Source organism: Hyperoodon ampullatus, assembly GCF_949752795.1.
Source record: "Hyperoodon ampullatus genome assembly, chromosome: 9".
Taxonomy (NCBI): Eukaryota; Metazoa; Chordata; class Mammalia; order Artiodactyla; family Ziphiidae; genus Hyperoodon; species Hyperoodon ampullatus.
In genome coordinates, this window is record NC_136922.1 from 68178184 (window position 1) to 68192380 (window position 14197).

General features: G+C 41.3%; 1 protein-coding gene across 2 annotated transcripts in view; it reads right to left on the minus strand.

The window, feature by feature from the left end:
* Positions 1-14197, minus strand: part of ELMO1 (engulfment and cell motility 1) — a gene marked incomplete at both ends in the record, with an annotated part of 466567 nt that overhangs the window by 170841 nt on the left and 281529 nt on the right. For both annotated transcript variants that reach the window (XM_079711467.1, XM_079711468.1), the window contains one exon: positions 1803-1939. In XM_079711467.1, coding sequence (XP_079567593.1) covers positions 1803-1939 — 137 coding nt within the window. The remainder of the gene's footprint in view (positions 1-1802; positions 1940-14197) is intronic.

The window sequence follows — 14197 nt, forward strand, 5'->3', positions numbered from 1 at the left end:
GAGACTACTGATTTAACTTTCCCCCTTTTTTTTTGGCCTGATTGAACAAAGGTCTCTGTGCTCCTTCTTCCCTCTCTCCCAAGGATAATTGCACCTGAAGTGCAAAGTCCTTCATAATCAAGTGAAGTACACTCAGGAGGCTGCAGTTAACAATCATAAGGGAATTAATGGGCTTCTTTCCTCCACCTCCCCTCCTGAATCACGTCTGACCTTGGCTATAGTTGCTCAGACACTTGAAGCCCCAGCATGCAATTTACAGATCAGTGTTTTCCACAGAGGGGAGTCCCTGGGGCCTATTTCAATGAGTTAAATAGATGGCCCAGACAAATATATAAAAGGACCGAAGATCACTTAGGCCAGTATACAGAGTAAAAAACAACAAAAAAATTTTGTAAAAGTGATTATAACCACAATGAACAGCAATAGGATAAACATGAAGATGTAAAATAGGGCATCAAAATCACAAATTGTAGGGGAGGGGAGTAAACACTGTAGATCTTTTAGAATGTGTTTGAACTTACACGACTGAACTTATCAGCCTAAAGCAAGTCGATACAGTTATGATACTCGAAAACCATGGTAACCACAAATCAAAAACATGCAACAGATTCACAAAAATGGAAAAGAAAGGAACTGATTAGGTGGCTCAGAATGACTGGGATGGAATGGCGTTCTCTGCTACAACTGCAGGTGAGATCATTATATTGATGGAGACTGTCAGGTTCTAACCTTGGGGAAGGCTTGGGGAAGAGTGTCCTCTTTCCAGTTTTCTTTCTTTTTAACCAATATTGGTTCAAGATGCCATGGACCAGAAATATGGTGGGAAAGAGGACTGGGAGGCAAAGACCAACAAGAACATCAAGTGACGCTGGAATTCAGATATTATGTTATGCCCCAAGCACAAACCCATGAAGGCCCCACGGGATGACTGTGAGACCAGACACTTAGACTCTTAGAAACATTTATGCCGCCAGTACCAGGTCAGCAGGCATGGGTGATGGGGCCAACCGAACCCAGAGTCACATACAGTAGCAAACCAGAATGATTAAAGACCTAAGCGTACCTGTCCCAACCATCATTTATTACTAGCCATGTCATGATTGCTAACAAGGCTTTGATCCAAGGATAAAGATTTTGTTTATCTTGAAAAGTGTACACAATGCTTTTGCTTCCTTTAAGTTGGTCAGCACTCTTCTCTCCACCCAACATTCATTCACAAACAGAAATGTGAAATTCACACTCTTCAAAAAAACCAAATGCTTTCTGTAAACCGACATGTTCCATATAAACTTACTCAACTCCCTGAAAGAGGTCTTGCATTTTAACACCCGTTGTGACAGAGAAAAGGGCAGTTATCTCAACGCAGCCATAACCCACAAAGAAACCAAGTGACCACAGCAGCCTTCCTCATCTCATTCTCTCCCTGGCAGCCACCTGCACAGGTGGAGTGGAGGCATTTTCCCCACTAGATCTGTAATAACAAGGCATCCCGGACCAAGGCTTTCAAAGGAAAAAGTTCATCTTATCAATATTTCTCAAGAAAGGGTCTCTGCTGGTGGTCCCTGCTTAGTAAGCCAAAAGGAACAAAGCTGCTCCAAGCTTATCCCTAGAGAGATAAGAGCATCACTGGCACACAGCTTCCTGTCTGTATAGGTATGCCTTTCCTTCTCCATCCTTAACGTCACCTAAAATCACAGTCGTCCTCATTCTCCTTCCACACCCAGCGAAAGGACCAAGCAAAGGTGGGTGGGCCTCCACCGGGGACACAGGAAGCTTCTGTCTCTGCTTCAGATTCTCCTTACCTTGTTGAAGTCTTCAGAGGTTGCCCTCATTTCCTTCCATGTCTTGTTCAGGAGCTGGATACAGATGCAGAAAAACTCCTCGAAGGATCTGTCGTGGGTGAAGAACATCGGGTGGAAATCGTTGCAGGTCTCACTAGCTGGAGGAAAGAGGAGGGAAAGAAGGGAGGAAGTCTGAGAAGGGAAATGAGAGGATACAGACACATGCTCCAAAGGGAGATGACGAGAGGCATATTTGGCTCAAGCCACAGTGGAAAAAAAGGCATTTTGAAAAGGCAACCAAAGGGTAGTCACCATGAAACTTCACAGTTTAAGGTCAGATGGTCAGACCTACCCTTAGGCACATATTTTGACCGAAGGAAGTGAGCTCCTAACTCACTCCATGATATGATCCTTATGGCTTTGGTCCAGGATCCCTGGTGTTGAATATGGGCTCTGCATCTGCCTTCTTGACCTTATAAAGGTTATTCAAACTGCCCTGTCAGTCACAGCTCTTCCATCACCCTTAATTTCCTATTTCTCAATAGAATAACTGGCAGAAGATGAGTTTTCCCAAAAACACAATTAATTGCAACTTTGAAAATAGCATCCTTGATTATTTCTCCAGGGGGCTGTTATTCCTCTTATGGCATTAATTAGGGATATTTGAGATAAGTAGGGGATATTTGAGATCATTAGCCTCAGACACCATTAACCATTTGTTTTACATTCTCAGACACAGATGGCTGGAGGTCAAAGCAACCCAAGTGGCTTTGAAGGCTGCAACTGGTTCAGTCCTGGACCAAACCCTGAGGTCAGTCAGACTGCCTTCAAGCCACCCCATTACAAAGCTTCCTTTGTAATGGTTAGACCCAGTGCTCTGAGTTCTAGGTATGGCCACCTCTCTCCTCCTTCCCAGACCAGTACACCAGCCCCTTCCTTCTCAGCTCTCTGTCAAGCTGACCTCTTTATAGCCCTTCTACGTACATTCATTTGATCTTCAGAACGCGTCTTACTGTTCATGTCTTAAGGGATGAGGACACTGGAGCCCAAGGAAGTAGGCTTTGTGACCCCCCAAAACAAGATTCTAAATTTTTTTTTCTTTAAATATAAGCTGTTACTTACAGTGAAAGAATTCTGATTTTAATTGGAATCTATTTAAAGACCAATTCGGGAGGGAGGAGAAGATGGCGGAAGAGTAAGACTCGGAGATCACCTTCCTCCCCACAGATACACCAGAAATTCATCTACACGTGGAACAACTCCTACAGAACACCTACTGAACGCTGGCAGAAGACCTCAGACCTCTCAAAAGGCAAGAAACTCCCCACGTACCTGGGTAGGGCAAAAAGAAAAAGAAAAAAACAGAGACAAAAGGATAGGGACGGGACCTGCACCAGTGGGAGGGAACCGTGAAGGAGGAAAGGTTTCCACACACTAGGAAGCCCCTTCGCGGGCAGAGACTGCAGGTGGCAGAGGGGGAAAGCTTCGGAGCCGTGGAGGAGAGCACAGAAACAGGGGTGCGGAGGGGAAAGCGGAGAGATTCCCGCACAGAGGATCGGTGCCGAGCGGCACTCACCAGCCTGAGAGGCTTGTCTGCTCACCCGCTGGGGCGGGCGGGGCTGGGAACTGAGGCTTGGGCTTCGGTCGGAGAGCAGGGAGAGGACTGGCGGCGAGAACACAGCCTGAAGGGGTTAGTGCACCACGGCTGGCCGGGACGGAGTCCAGGAAAAAGTCTGGACCTGCTGAAGAGGCAAGAGACTTTTTCTTCCCTCTTTGTATCCTGGTGCGCGAGGAGAGGGGATTAAGAGCGCTGCTTAAAGGAGCTCCAGAGACTGCGCGAGCCGCGGCTAAAAGCGCGGACCCCAGGGACGGGCGTGGGACGCTGGGGCTGCTGCTGCTGCCGCCGCCAAGAGGCCTGTGTGCAAGCGCAGGTCACTGTCCACGCCCCTTTTCCGGGGAGCAGGTGCAGCCCGCCACTGCCGGGGTCCCGGGATCCAGGGACAGCTTGCCCGGGAGAGCGCACGGTGCACCTCGGGCTGGTGCAACGTCATGTTGGCCTCTGCCGCCGCAGGCTCGCCCCACCCTCCGTGCCCCTCCCTCCCTCCCCGAGGCCTGAGTGAGCCAGAGTCCCGGAAGCGGCTGCTCCTTTAACCCCGTCCTGTTTGAGCGAAGAACAGACGCCCTCCGGCGATCTACACGCAGAGGCGGGGCCAAATCCAAAGCTGAGCCCCGGGAGCTGTGAGAATAAGGAAGAGAAAGGGAAATCTCTCACAGCAGCCTCAGAAGCGGCGGATTAAAGCTCCACAATCAACTTGATATACCCTGCATCTGTGGAATACATGAATAGACAACGAATCCTCCCAAATTGAGGAGGTGGACTTTGAGAACAAGATTTATGATTTTTTCCCCTTTTCCTCTTTTTGTGAGTGTGTATGTGTATACTTCTGTGTGAGATTTTGTCTGTCCAGCTTTGCTTCCACCATTTGTCCTAGGGTTCTGTCCGTCCATTTGTTTTTTTTTAAATTTTTTCTTAATAATTATTTATTTTAATAACTTTATTTTATTTTATCTTACTTTTATTTTACTTTATCTTCTTTCTTTCTTTCTTTATGTCCTTCCTTCCCTCCTTTATACAGTGAATCATCCCAAATTCAGGAGGTGGACTTTGAGACCAAGGTTTATGATTTTTTCCCCTTTTCCTCTTTTTGTGAATGTGTATGTGTATGCTTCTGTGTGAGATTTTCTCTGTATAGCTTTGCTTCCACCATTTGTCCCAGGGTTCTATCCGCCCGTTTTTGTTTTTGTTTTTTAAAATTTTTTTCTTAATAATTATTTTTTATTTTAATAACTTTATTATATTTTATCATACTTAATTCTATTTTACTTTATCTTCTCTCTTTCTTTTTTTCCTACCATCTCTCCTTCTTCCCTCCCTCCCTCCTCTTCCTTTCTTTCTTTGTACTTCTACTAATTCTTTCTCTCTAGTTTTTCTCCCTTTTATTCTGAGCCGTGTGGATGAAAGGTTCTTGGTGCTGCAGCCAGGAGTCAGTGCTATGCCTCTGAGGTGAGAGAGCCAACTTCAGGACACTAGTCCACAAGAGACCTCCCAGCTCCACATAATATCAAACGGTGAAAGTCTCCCAGAGATCTCCATCTCAACACCAGCACCCAGCTTCACTCAACGACCAGCAAGCTATAGTGCTGGACACCCTATGCCAAACAACTAGCAAGACAGGAACACAACCCCACCCATTAGCAGAGAGGCTGCCTAAAATCATAATAAGTCCACAGACACCCCAAAACACACCACCAGACGTGGACCTGCCCATCAGAAAGACAAGATCCAGCCTCATCCACAAGAGCACAGGCACTAGTCCCCTCCACCAGGAAGCCTACACAACCCACTGAACCAACCTTAGCCACTGGGAACAGACACCAAAAACAATGGGAACTACGAACCTGCAGCCTGCAAAAAGGAGACCCCAAACACAGTAAGATAAGCAAAATGAGAAGACAGAAAAACACACAGCAGGTGAAGGAGCAAGATAAAAACCCACCAGACCTAACAAATGAAGAGGAAATAGGCAGTCTACCTGAAAAAGAATTCAGAATAATGATAGTAAAGATGATCCAAAATGATGGAAATAGAATAGACAAAATGCAAGAAACATTTAACAAGGACCTAGAAGAACTAAAGATGAATCAAGCAACGATGAGCAATGCAATAAATGAAATTAAAAATACTCTAGATGGGATCAATAGCAGAATAACTGAGGCAGAAGAACGGATAAGTGACGTGGAAGATAAAATAGTGGAAATAACCGCTGCAGAGCAAAATAAAGAAAAAAGAATGAAAAGAACTGAGGACAGTCTCAGAGACCTCTGAGACAACATCAAACGCACCAACATTCGAATTATAGGGGTTCCAGAAGAAGAAGAGAAAAAGGGACTGAGAAAATATTTGAAGAGATTATAGTTGAAAACTTCCCTAATATGGGAAAGGAAATAGGTAATCAAGTCCAGGAGGCACAGAGAGTCTCATACAGGATAACTCCAAGGAGAAATATGCCAAGACACATATCAATCAAACTGTCAAAAATTAAATACAAAGAAAACATAGTAAAAGCAGCAAGGCAAAAACAACAAATAACACACAAAGGAATCCCCATAAGGTTAACAGCTGATCTTTCAGCAGAAACTCTGCAAGCCAGAAGGGACTGGCAGGACATATTTAAAGTGATGAAGGAGAAAAACCTGCAACCAAGATTACTCTGCCCAGCAAGGATCTCATTCAGATTTGATGGAGAAATTAAAATGTTTACAGACAAGCAAAAGCTGAGAGAGTTCAGCACCACCAAACCAACTTTACAACAAATGCTAAAGGAACTTCTCTAGGCAAGAAACACAACAGAAGGAAAAGACCTACAATAACGAACCCAAAACAATTAAGAAAATGGGAATAGGAACATACATATCGATAATTACCTTAAATGTAAATGGACTAAATGCTCCCACCAAAAGACACAGATTGGCTGAATGGATACAAAAACAAGACCCATGTATATGCTGTCTACAAGAGACCCAGCTCAGACCTAGAGACACATACAAACTGAAAGTAAGGGGATGGAAAAAGATACTCCATGCAAATGAAATCAAAAGAAAGCTGGAGTAGCAATTCTCCTATCAGACAAAATACACTTTAAATTAAAGACTATTAGAAGAGATAAAGAAAGACACTACATAATGATCAAAGGTTCGATCCAAGAAGAAGATATAACAATTGTAAATATTTATACACCCAACATAGGAGCACCTCAATACATAAGGCAAATACTAACAGCCATAAAAGGGGAAATCGATAGTAACACATTCATAGTAGGGGACTTTAACACCCCACTTTCACCAATAGACAGATCATCCAAAATGAAAATAAATAAGGAAACACAAGCTTTAAATGATACATTAAACAAGATGGACTTAATTGATATTTATAGGACATTCCATCCAAAAACAACAGAATACATATTTTTCTCAAGTGCTCATGGAACATTCTCCAGGATAGATCATATCTTGGGTCACAAATCAAGCCTTGGTAAATTTAAGAAAATTGAAATTGTATCAAGTATCTTTTCCGACCACAATGCTATGACACTAGATACCAATTATAGGAAAAGTTCTGTAAAAAATACAAAAATATGGAGGCTAAACAATACACTACTTAATAACGAAGTAATCACTGAAGAAATCAAAGAGGAAATAAAAAAATACCTAGAAACAAATGACAATAGAGACACGATGACACAAAACCTATGGGATGCAGCAAAAGCAGTTCTAAGAGGGACGTTTATAGCAATACAATCCCACCTTAAGAAACAGGAAACATCTCGAGTAAACAACCTGACCTTGCACCTAAAGCAATTAGAGAAAGAACAAAAAACCCCCAAAGTTAGCTGAGGAAAGAAATCATAAAAATCAGATCAGAAATAAATGAAAAAGAAATGAAGGAAACAATAGCAAAGATCAATAAAACTAAAAGCTGGTTCTTTGAGAAGATAAACAAAATTGATAAACCATTAGCCAGACTCATCAAGATAAAAAGGGAGAAGACTCAAATCAACAGAATTAGAAATGAAAAAGGAGAAGTAACAACTGACACTGCAGAAATACAAAAGATCATGAGAGATTACTACAAGCAACTCTATGCCAATAAAATGGACAACCTGGAAGAAATGGACAAGTTCTTAGAAAAGCACAACCTGCCAAGACTGAATCAGGAAGAAATAGAAAATATGAACAGACCAATCAGAAGCACTGAAATTGAAACTGTGATTAAAAATCTTCCAAGAAAACAAAGCCCAGGACCAGATGGCTTCACAGGCGAATTCTATCAAACATTTAGAGAAAAGCTAACACCTATCCTTCTCAAACTCTTCCAAAATATAGCAGAGGGAGGAACACTCCCAAACTCATTCTACGAGGCCACCATCACCCTGATACCAAAACCAGACAAAGATGTTACAAAGAAAGAAAACTACAGGCCAATATCACTGATGAACATAGATGCAAAAATCCTCAACAAAATACTAGCAAACAGAAGCCAACAGCACATTAAAAGGATCATACACCATGATCAAGTGCGGTTTATTCCAGGAATGCAAAGATTCTTTAATATATGCAAATCAATCAAAGTGATACACCATATTAACAAATTGAAGGAGAAAAACCATATGATCATCTCAATAGATGCAGAGAAAGCTTTCGACAAAATTCAACACCCATTTATGATAAAAATCCCCCAGAAAGTAGGCATAGAGGGAACTTTCCTCAACATAATAAAGGCCATATATGACAAACCCACAGCCAACATCGTCCTCAATGGTGAAAAATTGAAACCATTCCATTAAGACCAGGAAAAAGACAAGGTTGCCCACTCTCACCACTCTTATTCAACATAGTTTTGGAAGTTTTAGCCACAGCCATTAGAGAAGAAAAGGAAATAAAAGGAATCCAAATCAGAAATGAGGAAGTAAAGCTGTCACTGTTTGCAGATGACATGATACTATACATAGAGAATCCTGAAGATGTTACCAGAAAACTACTAGAGCTAATCAATGAATTTGGTAAAGTAGCAGGATACAAAATTAATAAACAGAAATCTCTGGCATTCCTGTATACTAATGATGAAAAATCTGAAAGTGAAATCAAGAAAATACTCCCATTTACCATTGCAACAAAAAGAAAATATCTAGGAATAAATCTACCTAAGGAGACAAAAGACCTGTATGCAGAAAATTATAAGACACTGGTGAAAGAAATTAAAGATGATACAAATAGATGGAGAGATACACCATGTTCCTGGATTGGAAGAATCAACATTGTGAAAATGACTCTACTACCCAGAGCAATCTACAGATTCAATGCAATCCCTATCAAACTACCACTGGCATTTTTCACAGAACTAGAACAAAAAATTTCACTATTTGTATGGAAACACAAAAGACCCCAAATAGCCAAAGCAATCTTGAGAACGAAAAACGGAGCTGGAGGAATCAGGCTCCCTGACTTCAGACTATACTACAAAGCTACAGTAATCAAGACAGTATGGTACTGGAACAAAAACAGAAAGATAGATCAATGGAACAGGATAGAAAGCCCAGAGATAAACCCACGTACATATGGCCACCTTATCTTTGATAAAGGAGGCAGGAATGTACAGTGGAGAAAGGACAGCCTCTTCAATAAGTGGTGCTGGGAAAACGGGACAGGGACATGTAAAAGTATGAGATTAGATCATTCCCTAACACCATACACAAAAATAAGCTCAAAATGGATTAAAGACCTAAATGTAAGGCCAGACACTATCAAACTCTTAGAGGAAAACACAGGCAGAACACTCTATGACATAAATCACAGCAAGATCCTTTTTGACCCGCCTCCTAGAGAAATGGAAATAAAAATGAAAATAAACAAATGGGACCTAATGAAACTTAAAAGCTTTTGCACAGCAAAGGAAACCATAAACAAGACCAAAAGACAACCCTGAGAATGGGAGAAAATATTTGCAAATGAAGCAACTGACAAAGGATTAATCTCCAACATTTATAAGCAGCTCATGCAGCTCAATATTAAAAAAACAAACAATCCAATCCAAAAATGGGCAGAAGACCTAAATAGACATTTCTCCAAAGAAGATATACAGACTGCCAACAAACACATGAAAGAATGCTCAACATCATTAATCATTAGAGAAATGCAAATTAAAACTACAATGAGATATCATCTCACACCTGTCAGAATCGCCATCATCAAAAAATCTAGAAACAATAAATGCTGGAGAGGGTGTGGAGAAAAGGGAACACTCTTGCACTGCTGGTGGGAAGGTGAATTGGTACAGCCACTATGGAGAACAGTATGGAGGTTCCTTAAAAAACTACAAATAGAACTACCATATGACCTAGCAATCCCACTAATGGGCATATACCCAGAGAAAACCATAATTCAAAAAGAGTCATGTACCAAAATGTTCATTGCAGCTCTATTTACAATAGCCAGGAGGTGGAAACAACCTAAGTGTCCATCATCTGATGAATGGATAAAGAAGATGTGGCACATATATACAATGGAATATTACTCAGCCATAAAAAGAAACGAAATTGAGCTATTTGTAATGAGGTGGATAGACCAAGAGTCTGTCATACAGAGTGAAGTAAGTCAGAAAGAGAAAGACAAATACCGTATGCTAACACATATATATGGAATTTAAGAAAAAAAAATGTCACGAAGAACCTAGGGGTAAAACAGGAATAAAGACACAGACCTACTTGAGAATGGACTTGAGGATATGGGGAAGGGGAAAGGTAAGCTGTGACAAAGCGAAAGAGAGGCATGGACATATATACACTACCAAACGTAAGGTAGATAGCTAGTGGGAAGCAGCCGCATAGCACAGGGAGATCAGCTCGGTGCTTTGTGACCGACTGGAGGGGTGGGATAGGGAGGGTGGGAGGGAGGGAGACACAAGAGGGAAGAGATATGGGAACAGATATATATGTATAACTGATTCACTTTGTTATAAAGCAGAAACTAAAAAAAAAAAAAAAAAAAAAAAAAAGACCCCAAATGATAGAATGTTAAACTCTGGAAACCCAGGAGATGAGGATGAAGTGGGGCGGGAGTAGGGTTTACAGCAGAGAACTTCTGTACTTGGGGAAGACCCTGGTGCCCACCGTGTAGTTGAACATGAATTCTACTTAGAGAGGATCCTCGGGTGAAGGCCCCTGTTGAGTGAACCCTGATCAAACCTAAGAGGACATGCTCTGCTTTGGTAGGGACACACTTATACACAAACCTCTTCTATCTTCACACTTACTTTATCATAGTAAATTCTGTTTTCTTCCAGAGAAGGTAAGGGCATAGGCTAGCAACAGCTTGCAGTCATGCAGAAAAGGTTTGGGTCTGAGGGCAGAAGGTTTGAGGTCAAGTCCAGCCCATGACAATGAGAAGCTAGTCACTTCACCTTTCTAAGCCTTGCTTTTCTAAACTAAAATATGGAAATGAAACCTCCTTTGCCTTCCCCATAGGCTATGGAGAGGCTCAAATGACACGATTCACAGGAAAGTGCTTTCAAAGGATAAAAGTTGGAGCAAGGCGGTGGTGATAACAATGAATGTCGTGGCAGCATATTGTTTCCAGGAACATAGGCTGTTTTTTGATTCCTCCAATTCTTAAGTCAAGCCTGTTACATCTCAGAAATTAGAGGCAAGAACATATAGGTCATCCCACTCCAGCTCATTACCAGTAGAGATGGCAAAAGTGACATTCTGACCTGATACACAAAGCTATTTAAGAAACTTGAAAGTAAACACAGGATTATGTGTTTGCTGCCCTGGGCTATGAGCTGTCACTTTCATAAGCACTGAAGCCAATAAAATATACCAGTCTACAGAAGCACTTTAAACCACTATCACCATACAAAACCTCGTTATTAATCACATTATGGTGGTATCTTTTGGGGGGCTAGTGTGATTATATGTGTACTTTATGCCCTAGTTAAAGTTTTATGGGACTACTGGAGCTGAGCTAGCCAAACAAAACTGAGACCAACAAGCCCCTCTCTTGTTTGGGTGAAGAGGGAGGGAAACAACATCGTTAATAACAGGGATTGGGGGTACAGAAGATTGTGTATAACTCACCAAGGGCTCTACAGGCGTCATCTTCACAGCAACCCAGGAGGTAGGCATGATGCTTATCCTCATTGTATATATAAGACAGGTGAAACTTGGAGAAATTAAGCCTTCCATCATGAGCCTTTTTTTAGGTGGCTCCAAATGAGCACTGGAAACCTACAGTTTAGTTGACACAGCAGCAGCTTCCTGCCTTAGTTGATATCAAGAGCTCAGGGCATTTCCTTGTGATTGCTACTTTGAAAATTAATTTCTCCACCCACACTCCTAGATCTCCTTGGATTCCTCCTTCAACAGAAACCAGAATCCTGACCTGCAGTCCAGTGGGGCTCACAATAAGTGGCCAGCCAGCACCTGTTGATGGACAACACCTGACCATGTGACAGTACCAACAATGGCCATGCCACTGTCACCAGCCACATGCCAGGCACCGTTACTGTTACTTATTATATCAAGCCCCTAGGAAGATAACATCAATTTCTTTTTATAAAATTAGCAATAGGACAGTTAGAAAATTGTCCAAGGTCACATGGCTTTCAAGTGGCAGAGCTGGGATTCAAACTCAGGTCGACTTGGCTCCAAAGCCCATCATTGTTGCAGTGACAGGACCAGGAATCACACCCAACATTCTACACCAGAGCCAGTGTTTTCAACCTCCACATGAGGATGGCTTTGCCATCATCCTAAGATTCTTTGAGACGCATCCCTTGGGATGAGGAATGGGCAAACAGCAAATCAAAACAATTTGTTCCTTCACATGTTACAAAAGAAACAATGAAAAGACTGATATATTTGGGGATTTTACATGCTTAAAAGGATGTTCCTGTATTAGAGGAAAGGAAAAAGTAATAAGTATTAATACTTTTTTCCTCAAAAACATTCAAATTGCAGATATTCAGGATTGAGGATGATCGAGCAGGAAGGACTGGTCCATATTATCTGCTTCCCTCTTTTATTTTGCAGGTAAGAGTAGTGAGAAAGGCAAAATGGCTTGCCCAAGAGTTCATGATGGTGGAAAAGGGGCAAAGATGCTGGGAGCCAGGCTGCTGGGGTTCAAATCCTGGTTCTTTTGCCTACTGCTGAGTCACCTGGACAAGTCATTTAATCTGTCAGTGTCTCAGTGTTCTCATCTGTAAAGTGGGGGCAACAGTAGTATAAACTTCATCAGGTGGCTGTGGGGATTAAAAGGGAACAGTGACTACAGGGAGAAGCTCAACGCAAGTGTGAGCCAACAGGATTATGATGCTCCTCATCATATAGCAAGTGGACCCTGGCCCAGGCCATCCCAGTGATAAACGTGAGCTTGTATCAGCTCACAGGGATGGCCTGACTCTCATGAACAGGGTCCTTAACTCAGAGGTTTAAACAAACAGATAAAAACAGAGAGGGGGAGGTTTACTACTGCTTTTTAAGGAAAATAAAAACACTTTTTGAGGAAAAAAACAGTGTTGAATTTGGAGGCAATGATTTTATACATGAAATTTAAAGAGAAGTTTTCAATGGGACAAAAATAGCAAGACTTTTCAAAAACCAAATTTTTTTAAGCACACTATTTTTAACACAATGAGATTCTCTTTTATAAAAAAAGAATCAACTTACTGGTCTTTTAAGTCTGGAATATTAAGGTATTTTCAGGGCTGAGGGTGAAATGGGTTCTTATTAATTTACTGACATCTAATTCATTTATAAATAGGCCAACTTTGAAAGCTTCTATAATCCACACACCTTTGTTTTAAAAATAAAAAATAAGAATGCTATATACTTATGTAGCATTTTGTCTTTCAAAGTAGATTTGTTCCCATTTTTCATTGCATAATGTGAAGTGAGGCAGGTATCATCATTGGAGGCTCAAAGAACAAGGGCTACTGCAGTGCAGCAAGTAAACAATGAAAGGCGCGTACAAAGAAAGGGTTCTAGTGCTGCCTTGTGACCTTAGAAGGTCACCTCAGCTCCAGTGCTCCAAGTTTCTTACCTGTAAATGGGCTGGTAAGGTTCCTGCCAAGTCTAAGATTCTAAGACATTACACACATGCACATACAAACACACACACCATGTAATGTATTTTTAAGTCCCTAATATCCATCAATAATTATAGAACTTGGAGATTACACCTGCATTTAACCTTATGTCCTAAAGTATTATTTCCTTGAATGACAGGATGGCTACACATTTCAGTTAGGGTGTTAGGGCATCAAAGTGGCATTTGAAAGGCTTAGAAAATGTTTGATGAGCTAGTATTTACTCTTCCTTTCATAAGAAACTTGTTATTTGTTTTCAGCCCCTTTCAATCTATTAATATCACCTAATGCAGACCATTACATAAGAAAATTACATGACTAAAGATAGAATGACAAGATGACACAGGCAAATGCACGTAATTTCTGCACTTTCAGGGGAATTTTCTTAGACAAACATAATTTTCGACATGCTGAAAAGCTCTGTCCCATGCTTTCGATGACCCTTGTTATACTGAGACTGTGAACCTATTTGCAAGTGAATACAGGGACACATGTTTTGGAGGCACTAGGCAAACTTTGAGTATTTTTACCATGAAATAATGAGCTATTTCAACTGCAACAGTGTTTGGAAATGGTGCACTTTGAAAGAGAGATAAGCACTGGCCTAACACAAAGGGCATTTTGTTTTAAAATTCTGAGCTACAGGAAGAAGGGGATAAATCATAAACACAAAAGCATTTAATACATGAAAACTGCCAGAGCGGTTGTAAAATCT